Source organism: Podarcis filfolensis, assembly GCF_964270895.1.
Source record: "Podarcis filfolensis genome assembly, chromosome: 3".
Classification (NCBI taxonomy): Eukaryota; Metazoa; Chordata; class Lepidosauria; order Squamata; family Lacertidae; genus Podarcis; species Podarcis filfolensis.
In genome coordinates, this window is record NC_139606.1 from 76,958,547 (window position 1) to 76,983,797 (window position 25,251).

The window sequence follows — 25,251 nt, forward strand, 5'->3', positions numbered from 1 at the left end:
TAGATGATAGATAGATATAGATAGATAGATAGATAGATAGATAGATAGATAGATAGATAGATGATAGATAGATAGATGATAGATATAGATAGATAATATTTTATTATTTATACCCTGCCCATCCGGCTGGATTTTCCCAGCCACTCTGGGTGGCTCCCAACAGAATATTAAAAACACGATAAAACATCAAACATTAAAAACGTCACTAAACAGGGCTGCCTTCAGATGTCTTCTAAACGTCAGATAGTTGTTTATTTCTTTGACATCTGATGGGAGAGCGTTCCACAGGGCGGGAACCACTACCAAGAAGGCCCTCTGCCTGGTTCCCTGTAACCTCACTTCTCGCAGTGAGGGAACCACCAGAAGGCCCTCAGAGCTGGACCTCGGTTTCCGAGCTGAATGTTGGGGGTTGAGACGCTCCTTCAGGTATACTGGGCTGAGGCCATTTAGGGCTCTTTTCAGAGGGGTCAGGGGCTGCTCAGGGAAGGAGGTAATGTTGGGGAAAATCACTTTCTAGCCAGCCCTCCTGCAGGCAGTTCTCAGGCTCCAGTTCTTGGGTATGTATTAGTTTCAACAGTATTTAGGACAATCATACAAGCATAAATGAGTAGGTATCCTCCATTTCAAATGCAAGTCACACTCACATACACAAACTATGCATGCTATTATATGAATGATCACCACTAAGAAGTTTAGTCAGTGACTGCTAGGGCTGGAGACTTTTCAGTGACGCCTGTCCAAAATGTGGAACTTCATCCCAGAAGTTCTAAGACAGGCTTCCTCTCAGGGTTGTGATTTAAAAAAATAAAAATAAAAAATTATCAGGTCTTTGAATGGCACTGTGGGTTTTCTGATGTACTTTGTTTCCTTGGATGGTAATTTAATAGTGCTAAATATTTTTGGTTGGTTGAACACTGTTATGACCTTTTGGGGAAAGTGATATAACATTTTAATAAGTGTTAAAATATGAAACTCTGCAGAAATAATGTCAAGATTGCCCAAAGACTAATCCAATTCATATAAAAACTACTTTGGTTTGTTTTATGATACAGCAGTATATAAATATTTTCATAAACAAACAAACAAACTTTATATATATATATATATATATATATATATATATATATATATATATATATATGTATATGTATATATATAAGTACACATTATTCCTGTCATGGTTGGTTGCCCATGCCTTGACTACTGAGAATCTACCAAAGTAACCATTGCTGAAAGCTAATGAAAATGAATACCATTTCTATCAAATTCCATCTAACAACTAACTAAGCATTTTTAATGAGATTAGGAAAATTCAAAACTAAAATTATTTCCCCTCTTAATCTTAAGATTAAGTAATAGATAGCATTGTGATTGACATCCTATCAGATACAATCTGAAAAAACCAACATTCTCAGGTCACTATTCTCTCCTTGCTGAAAAACAAGTTATTTCACCGCTTTAACGAAGTGATGAAAAATCTGCCTTATTATTCTATTAATAAGCTTATTTTGGTATATACTTAAAAATATATTTAGGCTAACTGTTGCTCAACATTGCTATGCTGTCATGGAAAATATTTACCTTTGTGTTGTCAAAAGCTAAAAGCAAAGTTCTGCCATTTGTTAAAAATATTTCTACAGCGTTGTCCCTTAATTGCCACCAACGCTTGTGCACTTCTTTGATTTCTTCAAATGTCCAAGAAAACGATGCTGGTTCAGTTTCACCATGAAAGCTCTGAACAAAACACAGCATATTAAAGTTATTGGCCTTTTAAAAACCATGTTCATTTAAAATGCATTTATTTGCCACGCTAATATTTTGTAATCTTTCAGATACTGAGTAATAAACTTTGCAATTGGGTGGCATATGAACACTGTTAATACATACTACATTATCTAAATCTATCATTCTTGATTTCATATTATATTTGACCCAATAAGCATTCATCAACTTCATGGCCAGCAGGAGCAGTTGACCTGGTCAGGCTCTAAGCAAGGGCCCACTGCTATGGGCCTCAACCTACCGGCCTATGCCACCACCACTCATGAGCTGCCCTCCTTCCCACCAGGTCACATGCAAACTAATTCCTGTATAAAACACTCAAGTAGAGTTATGAGATTTTGCATGAGAGAAGAAGAGAGCCGGAGCAATAAGGAAGAGCCAGAAGAGCTTGGAAGTGGCTGGTTGTGCCCTATGGCCAGTAGATGCCCAGAAGACAGGGAATCTTCTTGATGGGGCCTCTCTGGTGTTAAGGTAAGCTAGCACTACACCTCCCTTGGCAGGGGATAAGAGGATGCCTGTTTGTCATGCATAAACAACCATAGGTTGGTTGGTTGCTATGTGCCTGCATCCTTGTCATTCTCATTAGGAATGCCAATGATTCTGGAGAAGTTCCTCTTGGTTGCACATTCTGGCCTCCCCAAAACAAAACCTGCTGGGAGGGAAACAAGCTGAACTCTAGAAAGTCTTCAGTGCAGGATTTTGTGTTGTGGTCCATTACCAGTTCCCCTTACAGTGTTTTCACCAGTGCAAGCACTTTGCAGGGAGTCACTGCACATGGGAACCAAATCACTCCCATTTAATGTTTCTGGCCTGTAATCCCTTGATGAGAATTCCAAAGGACCAAGTACTTACAAGTTTTATTTAAGTTAGATGCTTGAAAATGCAATCCGATAATACATGCTTGCTCATATCCAATTAGTTTAATGGGATCTGAGTATGTACAGTCATACCTCAGGTTAAATATGCTTCAGGTTGAGCGCTTTTGGGTTGCGTTCCCGGCAACCCAGAAGTAACGGAACACATTACTTCTGGGTTTTGCTGCTCGCACATGTGCAGATGGACAAAATGACGTCACATGCAGGCACGGAAGTGGCGAATTGTGACCCGCACAGATGCACAGGCGCGGATTATGTTCGCTTCAGGATGCGAACGGGGATCCAGAACAGATCCCGTTCGTATCCAGAGGTACCACTGTATAGGACTGCAGATTAAGTTACATTTCTAAATTACACTGTCTACAATTTTTAAAAATTGTTTTTCTTTGACAATAGAGTTTTCCCATGTTGGTCAAAACTTGTTTTAGTTTATAGGACTGGGGCCAAGAGGAGGTGTGTGATTTGAGGAGGGAAGGAAGGGTGCCAGTGCTTTTTTTTCTAAAAAAATTAAATGTTTAGCGGTATTCTCATTTTCCTACTCATATTGAAATACTGCCCTTCAATGAGGCCAAACTTAGATTCACAAAATGTTTAGGGGTATGCGTACCCCTGCGTTCTCCCAGAAAAAAGCACTGGGGGGGGGCAAGGGCTCAAGGGTCCTCAAAATCTGAAGCTGACCCTGAGCAGCTCCGAGAGACTTTACATAATGATTGTAAAGAACGATGATTGATCTATTGATAAATCAGTTTTGGTACTATAAAGCCTTGGATAGAATTTCCAATCCCTGAAAAGAAAAACAAATATCCTAAAACACTTTCAAGGTTTTCAATACTGTATAAGTTTTTTTTACTTAAGTTGGGAGGAATGCTTCTGAAATATTTACAAAGTAAATTGCTCACAAAACACATTCAAAATGAATATATCTGAAGTCCTGGGATTTAACACAATCACAGGTTACGGCTAAAATTATGCTAATGAAAAAATCAACTTTGAAAACAAGTCAATTCACTTTTTTACTTTTTTTACTTACCAAGCTTTCAATTGTATCAGAAGCATTGTCTTCCACAAAATACATTCCGCATTTACCTGCACCATAAAGAACATTTATATGGATTATTTATTCACCCACTTTGTAATATATAACCTTATTACACTGGAAATATACTACTGATATCAATGAATTGACATGAAAATAAGTCGACCCTAGATCCTCAGCTATTGAACAGTTTCTAAAAATAAAGATGGAGTGAGCTCCAGTGTTGGTCAGAGTAGACCCATTGGCCTCAGAATCAGGACCACAGCACGTAAGGAGGAGGGGGCAGCGCTCTGCATTCACTTCCATCATGGTCCTGATGCAAATACCCCATACCCACAAAAAACCATCTATTCAGTCTTGGAGTAAAATGTCTATTAACATCAATGGAAGCTTCCCTCCTTGGGATCACAGCAATAGTGCTGATGAGTTAGCAGGTTCTCTGGGAACTAACAGCAGTTTTCATTGGAACCACAGCAGGAGATAGGTTAAATCCCTCACCTTGTGCACTGTTGTCCAAATCCCGACAGACACACAAGGGGAAAGCAGTTATTTATAAGAACTATGCATTTAACATGATGTCTAGCTTGGCCTGAGGAATAATAGCTTTTTCCTGCAAGTTTTCTTTCCAACGTTTCCCAAATTATTTAAAAAAAGGTGCTGTTTGCAAAACATTCACTTTAAACAAAGCAACTCAACTGCTTAAGTGTGAGGTTAGAGAAATAATATCTGTTACCTAGTAGCAATTCACCAGGAGTCTCTCTAGATGGTGCCACGTTGATGCATCTTCGATTTACTCTGCAGCGACATACAGGGAATTCACTGGTTTGCTGTTACGAACCTCTCCAAAGCATGTCAAAACTACCATTCTCAAATACAATACTTTAGCAATATGGTCAATGTGTTCTGTCAGCTGGATTACCAGTCAAGGTCACTTGCATGATTCCAACTGAAAGCTGGCTAGTTGAAATTCCGCAAATTAAATGCAAAGTTTCCCTGGTACAAAAAGAACTTTAAAGCTCTCTGCCTTGCTTGCTGTGCAAGGCCCTCACAGCGCTCCAACTTCAGAAGGCTTGGGATGCTCACAGGAGGGGCAGTATGAGTGTACACATTTTTGTGTGTATACAAAACCCTTGGAGCCGAATCCCCGCATAAGGTGTAACTATACTGTACACCTTCATCAGTCACGGACTGCCTAATTTGATTGGGGGGGGGGGAGGGAAAATGGTTCCTGATCACCAGGAACCAATTCTCACTTTGAACAGGAAAGTGGGTATTTGCAATCCTGAATTATGCCAATTTTCCTTAGATGAAGGGCAGCATCTAATGAAGCATGGCAATCACTTCTAGCTGCACAACAGAATTTCGCGCCCTCTCCCCCAAATGCCCCTTAATTCTGTTCTTGAGGTTCCCCCAACCCTCTGGAGCAAATCTGGGGAAGGCACAGGAAGCATCCAGGGAGAATAAAGGGAGCAGAAGTTCCCTTGTGCTAACGAAAATCCTTGTGCTACGGGAACTGCTTTCTTGGATACCGTCCAAAGTTTCTTTGTCACTTTTTGCGCAGATGGTCTAGCTATGCAAAAGCTTTTTCTCCCCAGTTGAAACTAACCTTATATGCTCACTGGCAGCTTTATCTTTTACAGTAGAAGAGTGAGAAGAATGTGTTTTGTCTTCAAAGAGATATGACAGAGGGGGTTTAATAACCTCTATTAAAAAAACACAAAACAAAAAAATTATTTTTTGCAACATTTAAGAGACGGTAACAGGAACCCCAGAGGATATTAAAGCATACCTTCAAATTTCTGCCTGTCTTTGAGAAGATACTTATTTGGAATAGTTAAGTAGCACCTCTGCAAACGCCGCCTCTCTCTGTTGGGGCCCTCTGTTGGATCTAGTTGCCAAGAAGTTGGGTAGGAGCTTGGGTCATACCAGAGTGCTCTGAAGAAGAAGAATTTCATCAGGAATTAGGTGCCATCTCTGTCTTAAAACAGTGGTGCAAATTTCTGGAAGCCAAGATCTTCCCAGTGTCACCTTATGCCCAAAAACTCAGTTCTGAAGAGCCTCAAAATATTACCACACATTCAAAAAGCACAGTTATGCTACTCATAGATAAAAACACACAGTCTCTTAAGGTACTGAAAATGGAGGATGGGTATAATTTTGAGAAACTAGGAAATCAATTTGGTCCAGCTTTCAGTGACCTGCAGTAAAATGTGTTTTTATTCCATTATCCCATCCTGATTTTTGAGAGCATGTTAGAAGAAGTCTAAGTTTACTAAGTTTATGTCTTGCATGTATTCTCTATAAGAACAGGAATTTGGTTTGTATCACTCTTTCCTTGAAGATGGTGGTGGGGAACGAGGCAGACACCCATATATTCCTAAACACTTTGCTACTAATTCATTCATCAGTTTTGTAGACACAGAATGGCATAGTTCAGATGCAACCCCAAACTATGGTTTTGCACTATGCAGAAAAGCCTTTGCAAGTCCAAGTAAAGTGTCCAAGAAGTGCTCTCTATCTCCACCTCTTCCTGCACAACCAGGAGGAGAGATGCCAAGATTACTTTAGCACAGTCAAGAATGAAATCCTACAGCTCGACACCTTCTTTAGAAAAAGGCATTAAGTCCTTTATAAATGAGCAAATATTTTCTATATGTATTTCAGATCATTTTCCTTTGAGATAAGAGACGAACACAAAAACAGCCTCTCATATCTTGAAAGGGAGATTGCCACAGTGAAGTTGCTTACCTGTCATGTGTTAGTTGCTGAATAAGCTCCTGCCAGTGCCTGCTAGCACTTAAGTCTGTTTTATACATTCCTCTGATGTGATGAATCACCTTCTTTCTTTCTATCCCTTGGGACAGAGACACAGCCTGGGTGATATCTCCAGCTGCTTTAGAAATGTCCTTCGACTTTGCATCCAGGCGCTGAAAGAGGCTGAATAAGCAAATCAACTTAAAAGGATTATCAGCTGTCTGTGTTTAATAAGAATAAAGTAAGTCCAAATACTGCTAGGAACATGACCAATTTATGGGTGGATCCAGGCATTCAAATCTTATTCACTTATATGACAGGAATACTAAACTACTAAAACTTGGCAGGAACAGATTATCTGTCAACACAACAGTAACTATTTCATGTTTCAGAATCCGAGACACAGTACAGTTTAGCTTTAAAAAGTTAGAATGAAATACTTCTGTTTCCAGTTGGCTTCTGCTGAGGCACTGAGAGACCATGCAAGCACTAAGGTCATTCAAGTAGAAGGCAGGGAGTGGAAATTGACATGGCTAAACACATTGGACTGTTGCTACCGGAAATTGCAAGCTTCTGTTGAGTTTGCCACCTCCTCCTCTGTACTGTGTCATTTAAAAAAAAACATGACATGACACCATGACATGTATTTCCCTTTCTCTGTTTCACATCAATAGCTGCTATAGAGGCAGGTGGAAGTGGGGAAGCACATGGTATGACGCGATCCCCTATGTATCTCATTTGATGGCAGTGTTGGAATCTGGTAGAAACAAGATTGGTAATGGTGCTGCTTTTGGTGACAACTTCACACCTAATGCCATTCTTAATGAAAACAGGAACAACTTACGTTTGCCTGTTATTAGCCATAGTCTTCTCCCAAGCCGCTTTGTTTACATCTTCCTCTGCCTCATATTTTTTTTGATCCTGAAAAAAATTGTTAGAAAAAAGATTTAGGGGCTCTTTTCTTTTCAGTTACTTACAAGTATTTTCATATTTCTTGTATCAATGATTCATTTTAAAGCATTTTATAAGCTTCTCCTTTTTTTATTATCTACAGAAATCTCCAGGAAGCAATCTTTTGTGGCACAAAAGCTAGCTCTCTCGACTGTTGTCCTCTCAACTGATGTATACATCTCTTAAACAGGGCAAAAGTGTGACTTTGTCCCCCAGAGACTATTTCAATGACAATTAGTCAAATGAAGATCAATAAGAAAAGTGATTGTATAGACTTACGCACCTCTCTCATAGCTTTTATAAGGTCTGGCTTTGGTGGTGCGTTGAGAGGAATATATTTGTAACCACAAAGTTTTAATGCATTCATAAACACTCCCACTGCTAACTGATCTTCATTGGACAGCTGCTCCTTGTGATCATGCATTAACTCAAATAAGTAGAGAGACAGTTTGGGCCCATGCTGAAAAGCAAAAAAAAAAAGAATTTTAAGTAATTGGTTTTAAGGTCAATGGACTTCTCGTTCAGTGTTAAGAAGCACCACCATGCTTACTTGCAAAGTTGGACTTAGACAGTCTCGCAAAATTTCCTGGTGGCCGATTTCAGATAGGATCTCCAGAGTTTGCTTTCTCTCCTGTAAAGGGCGTGCTGGAGACAGAGCATGCACAAGCAATCTTCCAAGCTGCACGCGAAAAGTATCCTTACATGACAAGAGAATTCTCTTCCACTGTTGCTTCGGGGTACTAGATCTACTTGTGCCCTAAATAAATAAATAAAGTTAAGAGAACTTAACCAGATGCTTTTTCCTAATCTGACAAATAAAGCCTCTGTTTGATTTTGTACATAAAACAAAACGCAAGTAACATAATGCACTGTCACTGAAGATTCCACCCCCTCCTGCCAAGAATAAGGTTTCAGATATATATCCAGTGCTTTTTTTCTTAAAAAAATGTTTAGGGGTACTCTCATTTTCCTACTCATATTGAAATACTGCCCTTCAATGAGGCCAGACTTAGATTCACAAAATGTTTAGGGGTATGTGTACCCCTGCATTCCCCCAGAAAAAGCACTGTATATATCACATACACAAATGGAGGTAAAAGCCAAAAGCTTTAATAAAAATGGCTTCAATCAACAAGAACAAATTTTTACAGGATTGGGTTCAAAAACTTTGGAATGTTTTAATACTGTTCAAGCTGGCATATCAAATCCGCATTGAACAGTTACTTAATAAGATGTAATTATTTAGAAACTTTATGCAAGTTCCAATATGAAACATATTCTGACCCCAAACCGAAATACACATGCACCCTAAGAGATAATTTTGGCTTACAGTTAAAAGAGAACTGAGAAAATTAAGGGGAAAAACAAACTGTAAGACTTGTATATCCAGAATACATAAAGGGGGATTGAGGTAGTGGAGACAATGGGCTGCAGGAGATAACACCAAGCATGGTAACTTACAACAGATAATCCAATTCCTTCGATCATTATCTTCAAAATTTCTTTCAAGAAAGCAAATTTAAGGCTAGGTTGCTCTGGTTGATCCTCCTTTTCTGCCTCTTCCATCTGTGAAACTGAAAGTCTGCTCTGCACTGCGTCCTCCATTATGTCCAGCATATCAAGGCAGTTTTCAGAAAACTCTGTAATTTTTAAAAAAAACATTGTTAGGTCAGTATTAAAAATCAGATGGTTCCAATCCGGAACAATGTTCAACCTTTTTTAAGCGACACAAGTAATATCCACTATAATGTGTATAAAAATAAATTTATTCAAGCCTGTGTTCAGCTGAATTGTGCTGTAAGTTGGGGAAAATCTTGTTACTGCATCTCTCAATGTGGGCTATTGCATTTTTCATGAATTTTAGAGTTTTGTAAGTCACCTTGCTAGGATAGTGTGCTCAGAGAGGTGGCTTAAGAACTCTTAAATAATACTGCAGCAAAGTACCTTGAGTTGTATCCAACAACGTCAAAGAAGATCCACTGAAATCAATGGATTTCATCAACATTGATTTCAATGGGTCTGCTCCATACTGACTCCATATTATTTCCCCACATTCTTATTAGCTAATTTGTGGCCATTTTGTAAAACTCAGTGCAACAATTCCAATCTTTCTTCTGTCTAAAAACAAACACTAACGCTTCTCATGTAAGCCAAGCAAGCCAGAAATGGAAATGACTTCTCCAGTTTGGCAAAACCAATGCTATGTCCTAGTGGACTGCAAAGATTCAATTAAGGAAGTTGATAATATACCTATTGGTAAATGGGATGAGTTTTAAGGTTGTTTTATTACTACCCCACCCATTTAACATTAAAAACGTCCTGATAATTTTTGAAGGAGTATTATTACCTTGATACATGAACCTGTTGGTTGACAGAACAGTAATTCTCTGTAACCTCTGTGTAAGCTCTGCCTCGGTGGCACATACAGGGTTGTCATGACTCATTCTTCGCTGCATCATCAAATTGAGTTCATCGCTTGCAATTGTACGCATCCTCATTAGCAATGTGTCTGACTGAGCAAGAGAAAATTTTCTAGCTGCTTCAAAATGAAAAAGAAATATCAACAGAAAAAGAAATATCAATAAAAGAGCTATCGATTAAGAGCCCCAGCGCTACCGATAAAGACTCTAGTGGTGATCAAAAGGAGGGAAACTTTCAATTTTCTTAGGAAAGGAGCACAAATGTTAGACGATTCATCAATGTGAACTAAAAGGGGGGGGGGGAATCAGTCAGGCTAAGTGTCAAAACAGCTTCAATAAATCTAGCTGATTTACATATCATCAAAACATTTTTGATGACGCAATGCTCTAAATCTAATTCTGCAAAAGCATTTCCTGAGAAATGTTTTTTCAGAATGAGCTGGTAGGCACAGCTACCATTACTGCACCTGTATCTGTAGGGAACGAACAGAAAGCAGTTCCAAGAGGGGACAGGAGGGACGACTCCAAATTTAACAGACTGAAGGAGGAAGGCATCTCAAGTTGACCATAAGAAAGGAAGTGTTGTCTTGGTAGACGAGGAATAATGGAGTCTTTCATTGCAACTGAACCTTTGTTTTAAACAAAAAATATCAGTTTTATGTGACTAATCTGAAGTATATACATACTGCAAAGTCCTTTTACAATAAAATAAAATCAGAGTTCAAAGAGAGTCTAGAAACAGGAAAGGTTGAACTGGCACTCCAGTTCTGAAAATGGCAGTAGGCTATTGGGCTATCTAATATCCCAACTGGCTGAATTGAAGGAGATCAAATGTGCCCAAGGATATGTCTACACTAGCTGTTTTTTGAACTCATAACTAAATAATGATGACCAGGTGCAGTCTAGGGATGGAGAGTATGTCCATTTTGGATTCTCACAGTTTTCCATTTTACTAACCTTAGCATTCGAATCAAGTCCTCATGAAAAATTGTTATTGTGCTCATTTTTCATAGCATACATATTTTTGCAAGCAACCTTCGCTAATATAATGCACTTTTGTTAAGTCATTTTTGCACTCAGGTGCATTTGAATGCACACTTTCCCCGAATACCTGCATCTTTGTACACATTTTTTGCTGTACAACTGTATTACAAAATTTAGAGACGCACAAAAGGAAGGCTTGCATATTGTTTCAGGAAGGGGAAATTTGGTACACTTTCATGAGAACTGAACAGGATTTCTCCACTATCTTTAGTCGGTACCCCATCCTGATTCCTGTCTCTGATCAATGCTCCTCTTCCAGTTTGTGCTGTTTTTATGCAGTCCCAAAAAGTCTGCCTCTCCCTAGCCGGTGTCCTGCTGGTCCTCCTCTATATGAAAGGGCACCCAATTATCTGTGCGCACATGCAATGTTGTCATTTAACTGAACTGGTTCCAAATTGTATGTCCCAATCCTGCTTTGCAAAGTCCCCGATAACAACATTCACTCATGGGAAACTTTAACATTTTAAAAGAACATATCCACAGTGGGTTAGTTTTCACTGCAAATTATGATCAGGGATTTCTAATTTCAAAGAAAGAAGAAAAAGAAACAACTTGTGCTGAATTTCATTACTCACCAGTGATGCTCTGACGTTTTTGCAATATAGCCTGCTGATGTGAAGGAATTAATTGGGAGGAATTGCTTAGATCTTCTGAGTCTTGATTTGCTGCGGTTTTTATGAACTCAATGCCTGCTTGTAGGACTCTGAACTGCAAAGCAATGGCCATATCTGAAAGGAAGAGATCAAATGAACAAGCATTTCTTCAAACTGTGAAATTGTTAAAATAAATAAAAAAGTTACTTTTCAGTACATTCACACAAAGGAACTTGCGACATACTCTGTGTTCTTTCGTTCTTGCTGTTCTGAAGATGTCCAAGTAACACCATGAGATCTTCAATAATCCGAAAATACTGGGAACCTGAAGAGCTGCAGGCATGGATTGTCACTGCTACAAGTAACTGCTGTATATCACACACAAGTAACCTGTAGTCATTTGAGATGCTGCTGCAAAGGAAGTTAAATCATTCACTTGAATTCCATTATTTTTATAAGAACAACACACATATTCAGTGCCAACTAACCTGTATCTACCCTAATCCCATTATTTGCTTGGCGATTCCTGACCTTCCCATCCAATACTTAATTTATACATCTAAGAACTGTAAGCTTTCTAGGAAATGTCCATCGAAAGATGTTCATCCTGTACAATGACCAGCACATTCTAAACAAATGTTTATAACAGCATGCAAAGCTTAAAAAGTTGAACACAGGAAACCCTATAGCGGGGGTCAGCAAACTTTTTCAACAGGGAGCCAGTCCACTGTCCCTCAGACTTTGTGGGGGGCCAGACTATATTCTGGAAAAAAGAATATGAAAAAATTCCTATGCCCCACAAATAACCCAGAGATGCATTTTAAATAAAAGGACACATTCTGCTCATGTAAAAACACGCTTATTCCCAGACCGTCCGCAGGCTGGATTTAGAAGGCGATTGGGCCGGATCCGGCCCCAGGCCTTAGTTTGCCTACCCATGCCCTATAAGAAGGACTTGTTATGCTAAGATAATAAGCACTCTCTTTGGCAACAGAATTTATTAGACCCATTACTAATTTAAGAATGGAAATGTGCTCTCCTGTCACTTGCTTACTGCTTCTTGGGACAAGACTGCCTGCTACTGGAACAAAAACTAGAGCAATATATACAGTGTAGGAATTCTAAAATAGTAGGGACTAATCCATCACTTACTTGGCTTCTAACCCGTTGAGAGCTGCCAAAGTATTGCACAGTGCATATAGCAAGCCATTATCTAGCAGCATGTCTGCCATTTTAGAACAGGAGTTTATGATTTGCATCAGGAAACAGAGGGAGTTATGCAGCAGGATGCTATCGTAGAGGGAGTTCTCTATAAGCCCCAGAACAGGTATCACACACCACTTTTGAAAAAGTCCAGCACCTTTCACATCTTCTAAATCAAAGCTGTTAAAGGGAGGAAAAGGCAATCTGTAATGCAGCTTTAAATATGCAACAAAAATAACAATCAACCCACATCTTATTGACCTTTCTGTGTTAGGCTATTAGAAGCAAGATGGAACTTGGATTTACAAATTCGTATGTGGTTAATTCAGTCATAACAAGGTATGTGGATGAAATCAAACCTCTGGCACTGAATAGCATCATGATTTGACACACAGCACTATCCTAAGTACTTAATTTGCTAGCCTAACAAGTCCTGGGATTTAATAATAAGAGATAACAAATTCAATTCAGCTTCTGTATTACAGGACAGAGAAAAATCACATTAGTAGAAAAACTAAAAATCTTATTGGCTATGATAAACCCTACTGGCTGTGATAAATCATTCTGCTGCTGGCACCATCGTGAACACAAAGGCAGGAAAATCTTTAGTTACAGATAGGTAGCCGTGTTGGTCTGCCATAGTCAAAACAAAAAAATTTTTTTCCTTCCAGTAGCACCTTAAAGACCAACTAAGTTAGTTCTTGGTATGAGCTTTCGTGTGCATGCACACTTCTTCAGATACACTGAAAACAGAAGTTGCCAGATCCTTCTATATAGTGAGAAGGTGGGGAGGGGTATTACTCAGAAGGGTGGTGGGAATGGGTGGTGGGCAGATAGCTGTGATAAGCCTGTTGACGGCTCTTAACGACTGCAATAGGTCTTACAGGAAAAAGCAAGGGGTGAGAAGGTGAAAAATGGCTTTGTCATGTATAATGAGATAAGAATCCAATGTCTTTGTTCAGACCAGGTCTCTCCATGGTTTTAAGTTTGGTAATGAGTTGCAATTCAGCAGCTTCTCTTTCCAGTCTATTTCTGAAATTCCTTTGTAGTAATACAGCTACTTTGAGATCTTGTATAGAATGTCCTGGGAGATTGAAGTGTTCTCCTACTGGTTTCTCTGTCTTGTGATTCTTGATGTCCGATTTATGTCCGTTTATTCTTTGGCGTAAGGTTTGGCCTGTTTGTCCAATATAGAGAGCTGAGGGACACTGTTGGCATTTGATGGCATATACAATGTTAGACGATGAGCAATTAAATAGTCCCGAGATGGTATGTGTGATGTTGTTGGGGCCAGTAATGGTGTTGTCCGGGTGTATGTGGCAGCAAAGTTGGCATCTGGGTTTATTGCAATAAACCCAGATGCCAACTTTGCTGCCACATACACCCGGACAACACCATTACTGGCCCCAACAACATCACACATACCATCTCGGGACTATTTAATTGCTCATCGTCTAACATTGTATATGCCATCAAATGCCAACAGTGTCCCTCAGCTCTCTATATTGGACAAACAGGCCAAACCTTACGCCAAAGAATAAACGGACATAAATCGGACATCAAGAATCACAAGACAGAGAAACCAGTAGGAGAACACTTCAATCTCCCAGGACATTCTATACAAGATCTCAAAGTAGCTGTATTACTACAAAGGAATTTCAGAAATAGACTGGAAAGAGAAGCTGCTGAATTGCAACTCATTACCAAACTTAAAACCATGGAGAGACCTGGTCTGAACAAAGACATTGGATTCTTATCTCATTATACATGACAAAGCCATTTTTCACCTTCTCACCCCTTGCTTTTTCCTGTAAGACCTATTGCAGTCGTTAAGAGCCGTCAACAGGCTTATCACAGCTATCTGCCCACCACCCATTCCCACCACCCTTCTGAGTAATACCCCTCCCCACCTTCTCACTATATAGAAGGATCTGGCAACTTCTGTTTTCAGTGTATCTGAAGAAGTGTGCATGCACACGAAAGCTCATACCAAGAACTAACTTAGTTGGTCTTTAAGGTGCTACTGGAAGGAAAAAAATTTTTTTGTTAGGAAAATCTTTGCTATAAATAAAATAACTTGGCCACAAACAGAGACTTTGATACACTGCAGGAATTAGTAGTGAATCAATTAGATCAGGGGTGAAAAACGTGCTTTCCTTTCCTTTCCTTTCCAGCACCAGTAGACTCTCACAAGTAGAATTAAACCCTTGGGGTCCCTTCCAACTCTACAATTCTGTGATTCTCCTGGAGCCTGTCTACACACACACACACACACACACACACACACACACGTCTTGCCCAGGGTATCTTTAAAATTGGGAGAAACCCTGGAGAAGATTTTGCGCATGTAAAGGGGGAGGAGAGGAAATTAAAGAGCTGTTTCACCAATGGAACACTATTAGCGCTGCTTTAGATACAACCAAATGAACCTAATCTGGCCAAATACAACACACAGTACAAAATAAGGAGTGTATATTTCACAAAACAAAATAAGGATTGATGAAATGGTTTTCTTTGAGGTGCGCTAATGGAACTGGAGTTCTTATGAACTGTTTATAGCATAAATTGATTTATTCTGAGTGGGCCTTTGCAGGGAGATGAAGGCACTTGGCAAGCAATTTATATTTGCGTACAGCATACTGCCAAATTTTTAGCTCAGCTAAAAATAAGTTAATCTATAGAGGATAAAAAAGTATTAGTTACTCTTCATCAAGACCGACTGATCGACCAAACAGCATTTCCATGAAGCATTCCATAAGTTCTTGAGTGCCTTGGTGAAGATATAACTGGTTAGCTAACAAAGAGAAACCACGATTCTTCAGGAACTTCTCCTTTTGTTCCCTGGTTGCTCTGCTGAAATACGTGTCCAAAAGCTGAGGGAACAAAAGAATGATTTTAAGTTATTCATTATTCATTATGAAATTCTTTTTCTAAAACTATTTAAGGTAGCAATCATGCCATTGCTTGTGGCAGTGAATTCCATATACATATTTAATATAATTATACTTAATTATATATTGTACTTTATATATTGCATATTGTATATTGTACTTATATATATATATATATATATATATATATATATATATATATATATATATATATATATATAAATAATATTGTATATTGTACTTATATATTGTACTTCTTTCCCACTCTTGCCTGGGAATTCTGGTGGTTTCCCATTCAGAGAATAGAAGATATATATATAACAATGCTCAGGGCCGGATTTAGGTTTGATGAGGCCCTAAGCTACTGAAGGTAATGGGGCCCTTTATATGTCCAGCTGTCCTTTGTCAACAACAAATTGTCACTGTTTTTTGTGTTGAATATATGGTAATTTATGGACCTAATAGGTATCTAAAGCCATTTGCACATAACAAATAGGAGCCTACACAACACAAAACACTGTTGCTGTATGTAGGTTTTATTTGTTTTTTATCTTATATTTTGGAAATGTACTTCCAGTGGTTGTTTTTTTTTTTACTTTAAATTATTTTGGGGGCCCCAAGAGAGTGGGGCCCTAAGCTACAACTTGTTTAGCTTATGCGTAAATCTGGCACAGACAATGCTGCATGATCGTGTGCTTCCAGGCCATTCACTGGCATTCATTCATTTTATAAACTACTTTTTATACCATATTCTAAACCTACAGCTAGTCAACTTCATTGGGTGTCCCCTATTTTTAGTATTATGGTAGTGGGAGTGAGAGAAGATGTTCAGGAAAGGTCCTTAGTTACATCTTTGGTTGTGACCCATGAGATTGCTTAAGCAGTTTAATCAGGCTGCAAATGTGTATATTATACTTTTACACAAACACAAATAAGCACACGCAAACGTATTTTTCCTACTTTAATAACTCCTTGTTGTATGAGAGGAGACGGATGGTTCACAAGAACTATGAGAACATCTGGCTGAATAAGCTTGTCCATCACATCTTGAAGCATGACATCTGGCAAGATCAGAAGTACTCTCCTCAAGAGCTGATAAAAACCACAGCATACGAGTACGAGGCAGTCTTCTGTTGATCTGATCGGAAGAAGAGAGTTTATTACTAAGATGCCCTTTGTATTTATTGTTGCACAGTAGTAGAAGATTGCAGCCACTGCCAGAATAAGTGGGGGCTGGAATGTAACGAGAAGAATGGTAATCCACTTGCTTCTGCCTCAGCTGCACCATGTCTTACACCCAGTAGAAGAGAATGAATCTCTGTAATAGAAAGTTATCTTAATAGCTCCACTCTTTATATAAAACTCTACAGCACGAGTCCTATCCAAAAGGAAAGTTCCAATATGTAATTCATGAACACAATCACATGGAGAATTGTGTCTTGTGAAGGGGCAAACGGTGGTTGCTGAAAACACCACTACAGTAGAATAAAATAATCCAGATCGCATGCATGCATGCATGCATACATATAAATAAATAGTATATTTCTCTGTGTGACTGCATATTAAGTGGTTTATTGTGTCCCCAAGGTCCTGCAAAATAGGTCCATTTCACACACATATAAAAAAGCCTATTCTTATACATCCCCTGCTGCAATTCTGTGATCCCGAACGGCTTTCGTGTCCTTCTAAAACTTGTCCTTAAAAAAAAAAAGAGGCCATAGCAATTTCTACACTTTGCCCATGCCTACATGACATGAACCCAAGGGTTGATCATGGATTCATGCAGCCCTCAGTTCCAAAAAGGTTAACCACTCTTGTTCTAAGGCAGTTGTGGGGAACAGTTTGGCTCTCCAGCTGCTGCTGAACTACAACTCCCATCAGCCCCAGCAAGCATGGTCAATGGCCAGGGATAATGGGAGCTGTAGTTCAGCAACATCTGGAGGACCTGAGGTTGCCCACCTCTGTTCTGAGGGATTATTTACCTAATATTTTGGGGGTACTTTTGTCCACAAAATCAGCCAAGCAAAGTTCAGTTCTTGCCAAGTGAAAACTGCATGAACATGAGAATTATAAACTTTCACATCCACGTACCTATCAGCAGTGCTTTCGGATTTCAGAGGAGCCTGTTTGCTAGTCGAGGAAAAGGCGAGATGTTCCCACTCTTCCGAAGCTACACTCTTATCAGCCAGGCTTGGCCAACGAGCAATGGTGGATCCACTATGAGCTGAAAAGGCTAATCCCAAACCTGCAAAGTTGCCATGACTTTTCTGAAAGGTAGACAACCCTTTCAGATTGTCAGGACGCCTCAGGGACAATGCAGGAGCAGCGCCATCTTCACTAGATTTCATTCCTGTGTTTGCTTCTTGGTTCTCAGAAGGCTTGTCCAACATTTCCACCTCTTCCTTTGAAATATCAAACGTCTCAGCAGAAGTCAACTCTCCCACATTTACAACTGTTTTTGCAGATTCACAGCTACTGAGTAAATGCGCCTCCTGCATCATTTTAAAGACCTCCAAGCTCTTTACGAAATTATTTTTATGAAGTAGCTCATCTACGTCAGTCTTCTGAAGTATATTCAAGTTCTCAACACTGCTGCCCATGTTCCCACAGAACCCTTTTCGGTGCATTTGTGGAGAGGAAGTGAGAGATGTTGGTAGGCTTTTACACCGCCGGTCAGGTGCCTGAGGAACTGCTGCCTGTAGTTCACTGATTTCAGAAGAATCATTTCCTGAGAAAACAAATATGGCAAGTGCTATTCTCAATTTTTTTTTTTTACATCAGTCCGTAACGGAAATATTACAGTGGAACCTTGGTTCTCCAACTTAATCTGTTCCGGGAGTCCATTCAACTCCCAAAACGGTTTGAGAACCAAGGTGCGGCTTCCAATTGGCTGCAGAAAGTTCCTCCAGCCAATCAGAAGCCGCGGAAGCCCTGCTGGGCATTCGGCTTCCAAAAAAGGTTTCAGGGTCAATGGCTACTAGCCGCTGGAGGTAGCAAAGCTTCCGAACACTGTGAGAACAGGATGCTGGACTAGATGGGCCACTGGCTTGGTCCACCAGGTTCTTCTTACGTTCTTAAGGTCCACAAAGTGCTTCTGGAGAAAACCTAATACTGTTCTTTGCCCATTATTTAAGTTCACTCACACTCATTCATCTTTACTGCCTTCCTTGTCAACCAACTCCTCTCTTAACGCTACTCTAGGGAAGAAATTTCACCAGCACTTTCCCACCTAATTTAACTGAAATTAACATGCCCACTGAACAAAAGTGGCCTGCCTTGTTAGTAGTAGTTACATGTTCTGCCTGTTCTGGTGTTCAGAAACTTTGCTACCTCCAGCTGCTAGTTTGTAAATTAAACATTATTATTGTATAATATAAGCAGTATGCCACTGTGTTGAAGGTTGGTAATGTACTATTAAGGGGCGCGGGTGGCGCTGTGGGTTAAACCACAGAGCCTAGGACTTGCCGATCAGAAGGTTGGCGGTTCAAATCCCCATGACACGGTGAGCTCCCGTTGCTCAGTCCCAGCTCCTGCCAACCTAGCAGTTCGAAAGCACGTCAAAGTGTAAGTAGATAAATAGGTACCGCTCCGGCGGGAAGGTAAACGGTGTTTCCGTGCGCTGCTCTGGTTCGCCAGAAGCGGCTTAGTCATGCTGGCCACATGACCTGGAAGCTGTATGCCGGCTCCCTCAGCCAATAAAGCGAGATGAGCGCCACAACCCCAGTTTACCTAATGTATTTTACCTAATGTACTATTACTTGCTGCTGATAAACTGAAGGTGGAAACTTATTTGGCATCTTATAAATATATTTTCACATTGCTATGTATTTGCATCAATGCCAAAGGGACTAAAAGAGAGTGCTTAAGTTTTCCTTGCCACTGTTTCTCCAGTCCAAAAACACATTTTTCACTAACATGGTCTGAAACACAAGTAATCGGGGATTTTGAACTTTGGGTGGGACATCTACACTGGGGGTGAGAGACCACAGCTCTGTTCCAAACATTTTTTGTTAACATATATCATGGCCCTAAAGCAGAGGCTCTAAAGCATAATAAGGCAGGACTTTTATATAGAAAGGACTATATTTCATAACAGTTACCTACCACAAGCTACTGGAGAACATCTATTTCTTGAAAAAGTTTCCTGCTGCATTATAATTAATGTCAGCTAAATATAGGCTGTTAATTGGTTTTGCACACAAAGTGTTCATACAGCATTTTATATCATGCCTCCAAAGTAAAACGGATGTCACACATGTCTTCTGAGTCATGCTTCAGTACACAAGGCAAGCAGCACCAGGACTAGTTGGAAATACTTCAGAAGTCCTAAATACAGAATGTTCCCGGACTACACTGGTCTTGGGCATAGAATATCTGTGTAATTTGACATTTCTGTGGCTGTTTATGGTGTGAAGGCTGCCATAAACAGATTTGCCCAGCACACTTCCCACCAGACGTCAGCAGAGCTGAAACAAAGTCGGCAGTGAAGCAAGCGGAATCGGCCCTGAGTCTTGATTGATCAGCAACACAAGATTGTTCTAGGTAGATTAAGTGTAGGTTGCTGTATACAGAGACCGCTGTGGGTCCTCACAGCAGATCTGCTTGCATCCTCTCAGCAGACCAAAGCCAAAACTCTCAGTTGCTCACATAATGCCATGCGCATGTACATGATTTCACTTTCTTATCTTGCAGCTGTGTAAACAATCCAGCATCACAGCCAGAGCTTCGCATTACATACAGAAACTCACAGAGACAGCTTTCTAAAAACGAATGACCAATACCCCCAAACAATTTCCGCATTGAAGAGAGAAATGGAAGTGGAAGATCTTATCCCAATATCTTCCAAATTGGACATGCACACTCACTACACTTTTGGAAATGCACACGCTTCGTTCATCGCCATGGGTGGTATGCAACTAAGTTTTACTGAGAGTAGATCTACTGAAATTAATGGCCCTAATTTGTGTTGATTAATTTCAGTGGGTCCACTCTAAGTAAAAGGTAGCTGAATATCACCCCTTGCTTTCAATTTAGTCTATTTTTTACAAGTGTTAAATATCAGACACCCTTATATTAATGTTAGAAGTTCCTACATCTCTGTTAGGAAAACATTCTTTAAGAAACAGATAAAAAGTTCCTGGAAGCTTTAAAGAGGGTTCCGAAATTTTCTTTAGTGTGTAGGAGTGGCACTCTAGGCTTATATAACAATAATAATAATTTATTATTTATACCCCGCCCATCTGGCTGGGTTTCCCCAGCCACTCTGGGTGGCTTCCAACAAAACACTAAAATACAATAACCTATTAAACATTAAAAGCTTCCCTAAACAGGGCTGCCTTTAGATGTCTTCTAAAAGTATGGTAGTTATTTTTCTCTTTGACATCTGGTGGGAGGGCGTTCCACAGGGTGGGTGCCACTACCGAAAAGGCCCTCTGCCTGGTTCCCTGTAACTTGGCTTCTTGCAGCGAGGGAACCGCCAGAAGGCCCTCGGTGCTGGACCTCAGTGTCCAGGCAGAACGATGGATTGATTGGTGTCAGCTGGATGTGCAAATAAAGGTAGGAAGTTGTAGGCTGCAATATCCACACGAGGAAAGCACACACACACACACACACACACACACACACACACACACACTGTCAGCACGCACGCTGACAACTAGGTTGGAAGTAAGACAATGTGTGCTGCTGATATGGTGAGTTTTGCTGTGTCAGGATTGCTAATTACTGGACTGAGATTACACCGTGTTGGAGAGATAAAGGAATGTAAAAAGCTTGTATGTAATAGTAACAGAAATGCTTGTGCAACCAGTCAAGCAATAAAGAAGCTCTTGACTGTGAATTTGAGTATGACTCCTGTTCTTGTCCTCTGCCTCTGGGGAAAACACTGCTACAAACAGTAAGAAGTGGTTTTACAGAGGTGCTACCACATAAGCAGTAAAGTGCAGCGGAAGTGTGTGGGCGGTAACCTCTAATAATCTCCTGTAAGCTATCCCCATGTCCATCAGGCACCAAACATTAGCAAGAGCTTTGCCACCAATTCTGCCAAGGCTGGATTCACATACCATTAGGCAGGTCAGCTGCACCACTAGAAAGTTTGCAATGTGCACCCTGCTCCAGTTTTCTCTCCTAAGGAAGTCAGGAACAGTGTATCTACTTCACCATCACAGCTGCCTACACCAGCCTGAATCAGTCCCTTTAAGCTTCTATGCTGCAGTACAGTATTTCACTGTAACTTGGGAAGCTCAGGTCTTGTGGCAATTACTTACTTTCTTGACAAACAGCTGAAAATCCAGTTGGACTTGTAATTGCCAGTGCTGGACTGTCAATAGATTTTCCACCACTGCTGGAATTCCTCAAATACATAATGGATTGGACCTTCTCTTGGAAAATGTTGCCATCTAGAAAAAGCAAACAAGGGAATTTAATATCTCAGAAGATTTCATTCCTTGTACAGAATTTAAGTGGAGACATTGAACTATGCTAGGTCTTGACCAGTAATGTGATTCATCGGAGCCGCTCTGAACGAACATATTAGAGGGTGTTGACAAAGATGCAGTGTAATCCTGTGTGTATTTATTCATAAGTACATCTTACCAATGGGACACGGGTGGCGCTGTAGGTTAAACCACAGAGCCTAGGGCTTGCCGATCAGAAGGTTGGCAGTTCGAATCCCCGCAACAGGGTGAGCTCCTGTTACTCGGTCCCTGCTCCTGCCAACCTAGCAGTTCAAAACCATGTCTAAGTGCAAGTAGATAAATAGGTACCGCTCCGACGGGAAGGTAAACGGCGTTTCCGTGCACTGCTCTGGTTCGCCTGAAGGGGCTTAGTCATGGTGGCCACATGACCCAGAAGCTGTACGCCGGCTCCCTCGGCCAATAAAGCGAGATGAGTGCCACAACCCCAGAGTCGTCCACGACTGGACCTAATGGTCAGGGGTCCCTTTACCTTTACCTTACATCTTACCAAGCTCAATGACACTCTCTACAAACCTACAAAATTGACTCTTCAGTGTCTGTACATGCAACAGAGACCAAGATGACATGAACATTTATAAGCAAGATACTGATAAAGTACACCTTGTTTGTGAAACAGCTAGTATCCAAGGTTCCAATGCACAGAGCAACTTTGAATAAGTCACTTTTTAAGGCCTCAAATCCTTTATCTCTAAAATCAGAAGATTTATTTTCTAGGTACAGTGGTACCTCAGAAGTCGAACGGAATCCATTCTGGAAGTCCATTCGACTTCCAAAACGTTCAGAAACCAAGGCGCGGCCAAGGAAGCTCCTGCAGCCAACTGGAAGCCACATTGGATGTTCGGGTTCCAAAGAATGTTCGTAAACTGGAACACTCACTTCCAGGTTTGCAGTGTTCGGGAGCCAAAATGTTCAACTCACAAGGTGTTCAGGATCCAAGGTACAACTGTATTAGCTTTTTACAAATATGTCATATATGTTGAACATCAAGCTCTGAATTCAATACAATAGGGCTGAGAGACTAAAAATCTGCTACCATAAACCAATCAGAATGCAAGTATGAATATAATCTGGGGAAAAAAATCAAGAGTAGAAGCTATAAAACTAAGGGGGAAGGGATTGAAAAAAGGTAAACTGCTATGTTTCTGTAGTATTAATATAGTTAGTTTCTTATTTTCTGATTCAGGTCAAAACAATACTTTACCTATGTGCAGGGAAAAGTAGAAGTCTCTGGGATTGTGGCATACATATGTATTAGTAGGAGGGTGAACTGCTAAGAGAAAATTGAAGATCAGTGCCAGCAATTCCAGATCTGGGGGAGAACCAAGTACTTCTTCAATTATTTTCACAAATGATGTGCAAACTTCTGTAGGCATAGATGTGAAGTTTTCTTCTTCCTGCTCCTAAGAGAGAGACAAAGAGAGAAACAAATAGAGTCCTACAAAATCACAATTTCCTTCTGTGTACTGTTCAAGGATATATATCTGATGAAACTGTATTCCTTCGTTTTACCTGTACTCACACTTCTAGGATACATGCATGTATAGCAGAGGGCATGTTACAGTATTATGTACAGCTGCTATTTATAACCTTTTCCAAGAAATGGTCAGAAAACTCCCTGCTGGCAATGGTTTATATATCTCTTTCAAAACAGGAGACTGAATCAGATCGATTGGCCCCTTCAAAATCTAAAATTTTTAGAAATATCTGTAAGGTAATTACTCTGGGATGCCAATTCTCAACACTTAAGGTTTAGGATCAATTGACAATGTTACAAGCATGGTCCTGCAAACACTGGCATTATAGCTTGCAGCACTAAGGTCCACCCTAACTTGTGCGCATGTGTGATCCAATGGAAACTTGCTATCAAGCAATTTTGAAACCTAATGTAATGCGTATCTACTATCTCAGATATAGCTATCATCTGCATTAACTGGCATCTGTGGCGAATATTCCAATGAGGCATGAGGGACCTACAGACCAGGAAAGTTAGAAGCGCCTACTTTTTGTGGTGCAAGGTCATCTCAAGTCCTGTTCAGATATACTTTCAAGGAGCAACATGAGTAGAAAAAGGCTGTGGAGCTATGTACCTGTACCCCCCCTCCCCCAATCATCACATAGCTCTGCTGGCTTCCACATGTTCTAGTGTAACTTCTACAGCAGGAGAGCCTTTTCTAATTATGAAGGTTCCCCATTTGATTAAGCACTCTGGAGTACTGGGGTTCTAAGTAGCACAGGAAGACTCCACTGGTAGAAAGGGCTATCTGTTACAAATGTTACACCAGAACACCAGCAAAAGCTGCCTGATATCAGGAGTGGAGTTGTAACAGTTAAATAGGGCTTATGGCATTTGCAGATCTAACTAAAAGTCACATCATAAATCAGTTAGCGGCATCAGTGGAAGTTGGGAAAGCCGGACGGCTTTCACCATTCAACAGTTTCTGTTCAAAATCATCACTATCTGTAATATCTTTATTAATAGGGCTGGAGAAAGAGGGGGAGTGTGAGTCAGATGCTGTGAAGCATCATGTACGTGTTCACTCTTACAGACAAGCATCTGAAACATTCAGAACAAAGGTTGTGGTGCCTTACCTGCAGAACCTGGCATGTCAGCAGGAAGTGATGCACAACTTGAGCTTTGAGGAGCTGCTTAATGTTAAACGTCTGCTGCCAATGATCATCATGGATAAGGACTTCCAGAGCTGATAAGAGTGTTTCCCAAACACCTGGCTGCAAAAAGAGAAGTAGTCTTAGGCACACAAAAAATCAAAATGAAGTTAAAAGCAAGTTGCCATCAAAAGTGTATTGGCAATGCTGGTAGAATAAAAAAACTGTAGCCAGCAAGGCAACCCAAAACTACAGAAATCTAGATTGTTAGTGAGATGTCAATGAAAAACATCCTGTGTGCTTAGCATAACAGCGGTCACAAATGCATGCAGGACTTACATTTTACATCTAGACAGCAGCAAAATATTTGTTAGGCTTCCCTCTAAAGTACTATTAACACCAGTCCAACATTTGAACCTGAATTCAGACCTGAAAATGATTGCGAATCAGAAGTTTGCATATGCTCCTGCTGAGGCTGTTTTTTGTGGTCAAACTTGTCTAATAACCATTAAGAATTATGAAGATTGTTCAGGAGGATGGGGCTTTTCTGCACTTTTAACTATTTCCTAGACACAGGTACAGGTGACAACTGCATCTTCTGCCTCCTGCCCCGGTTCTCTTC

The 25,251-nt window shown here is 40.2% G+C and overlaps 1 protein-coding gene across 6 annotated transcripts in view; it reads right to left on the bottom strand.

Annotated features, from left to right (window-relative positions):
- Positions 1 to 25,251, bottom strand: part of LYST (lysosomal trafficking regulator) — an 80,117-nt gene that overhangs the window by 20,535 nt on the left and 34,331 nt on the right. For 2 of the 6 annotated variants that reach the window (XM_083605953.1, XM_083605956.1), the window contains exons 20-39: positions 24,615 to 24,752; positions 23,227 to 23,425; positions 21,816 to 21,947; positions 17,641 to 18,277; positions 16,510 to 16,687; positions 15,362 to 15,531; positions 12,608 to 12,838; positions 11,700 to 11,866; positions 11,438 to 11,590; positions 9,746 to 9,934; positions 8,860 to 9,038; positions 7,949 to 8,155; positions 7,682 to 7,858; positions 7,292 to 7,368; positions 6,442 to 6,630; positions 5,483 to 5,628; positions 5,300 to 5,396; positions 4,427 to 4,488; positions 3,688 to 3,743; positions 1,582 to 1,734 (exon numbers count right to left, since the gene is read on the bottom strand). In XM_083605953.1, the coding sequence (XP_083462079.1) occupies positions 1,582 to 1,734; positions 3,688 to 3,743; positions 4,427 to 4,488; positions 5,300 to 5,396; positions 5,483 to 5,628; positions 6,442 to 6,630; positions 7,292 to 7,368; positions 7,682 to 7,858; positions 7,949 to 8,155; positions 8,860 to 9,038; positions 9,746 to 9,934; positions 11,438 to 11,590; positions 11,700 to 11,866; positions 12,608 to 12,838; positions 15,362 to 15,531; positions 16,510 to 16,687; positions 17,641 to 18,277; positions 21,816 to 21,947; positions 23,227 to 23,425; positions 24,615 to 24,752 (3,537 nt within the window). Of the gene's footprint in view, positions 1 to 1,581; positions 1,735 to 3,687; positions 3,744 to 4,426; positions 4,489 to 5,299; positions 5,397 to 5,482; positions 5,629 to 6,441; positions 6,631 to 7,291; positions 7,369 to 7,681; positions 7,859 to 7,948; positions 8,156 to 8,859; positions 9,039 to 9,745; positions 9,938 to 11,437; positions 11,591 to 11,699; positions 11,867 to 12,607; positions 12,839 to 15,361; positions 15,532 to 16,509; positions 16,688 to 17,640; positions 18,278 to 21,815; positions 21,948 to 23,226; positions 23,426 to 24,614; positions 24,753 to 25,251 lie in introns of all 6 variants that reach the window. The other 4 variants (XM_083605952.1, XM_083605954.1, XM_083605957.1 and 1 more) reach the window with 3 other exon arrangements.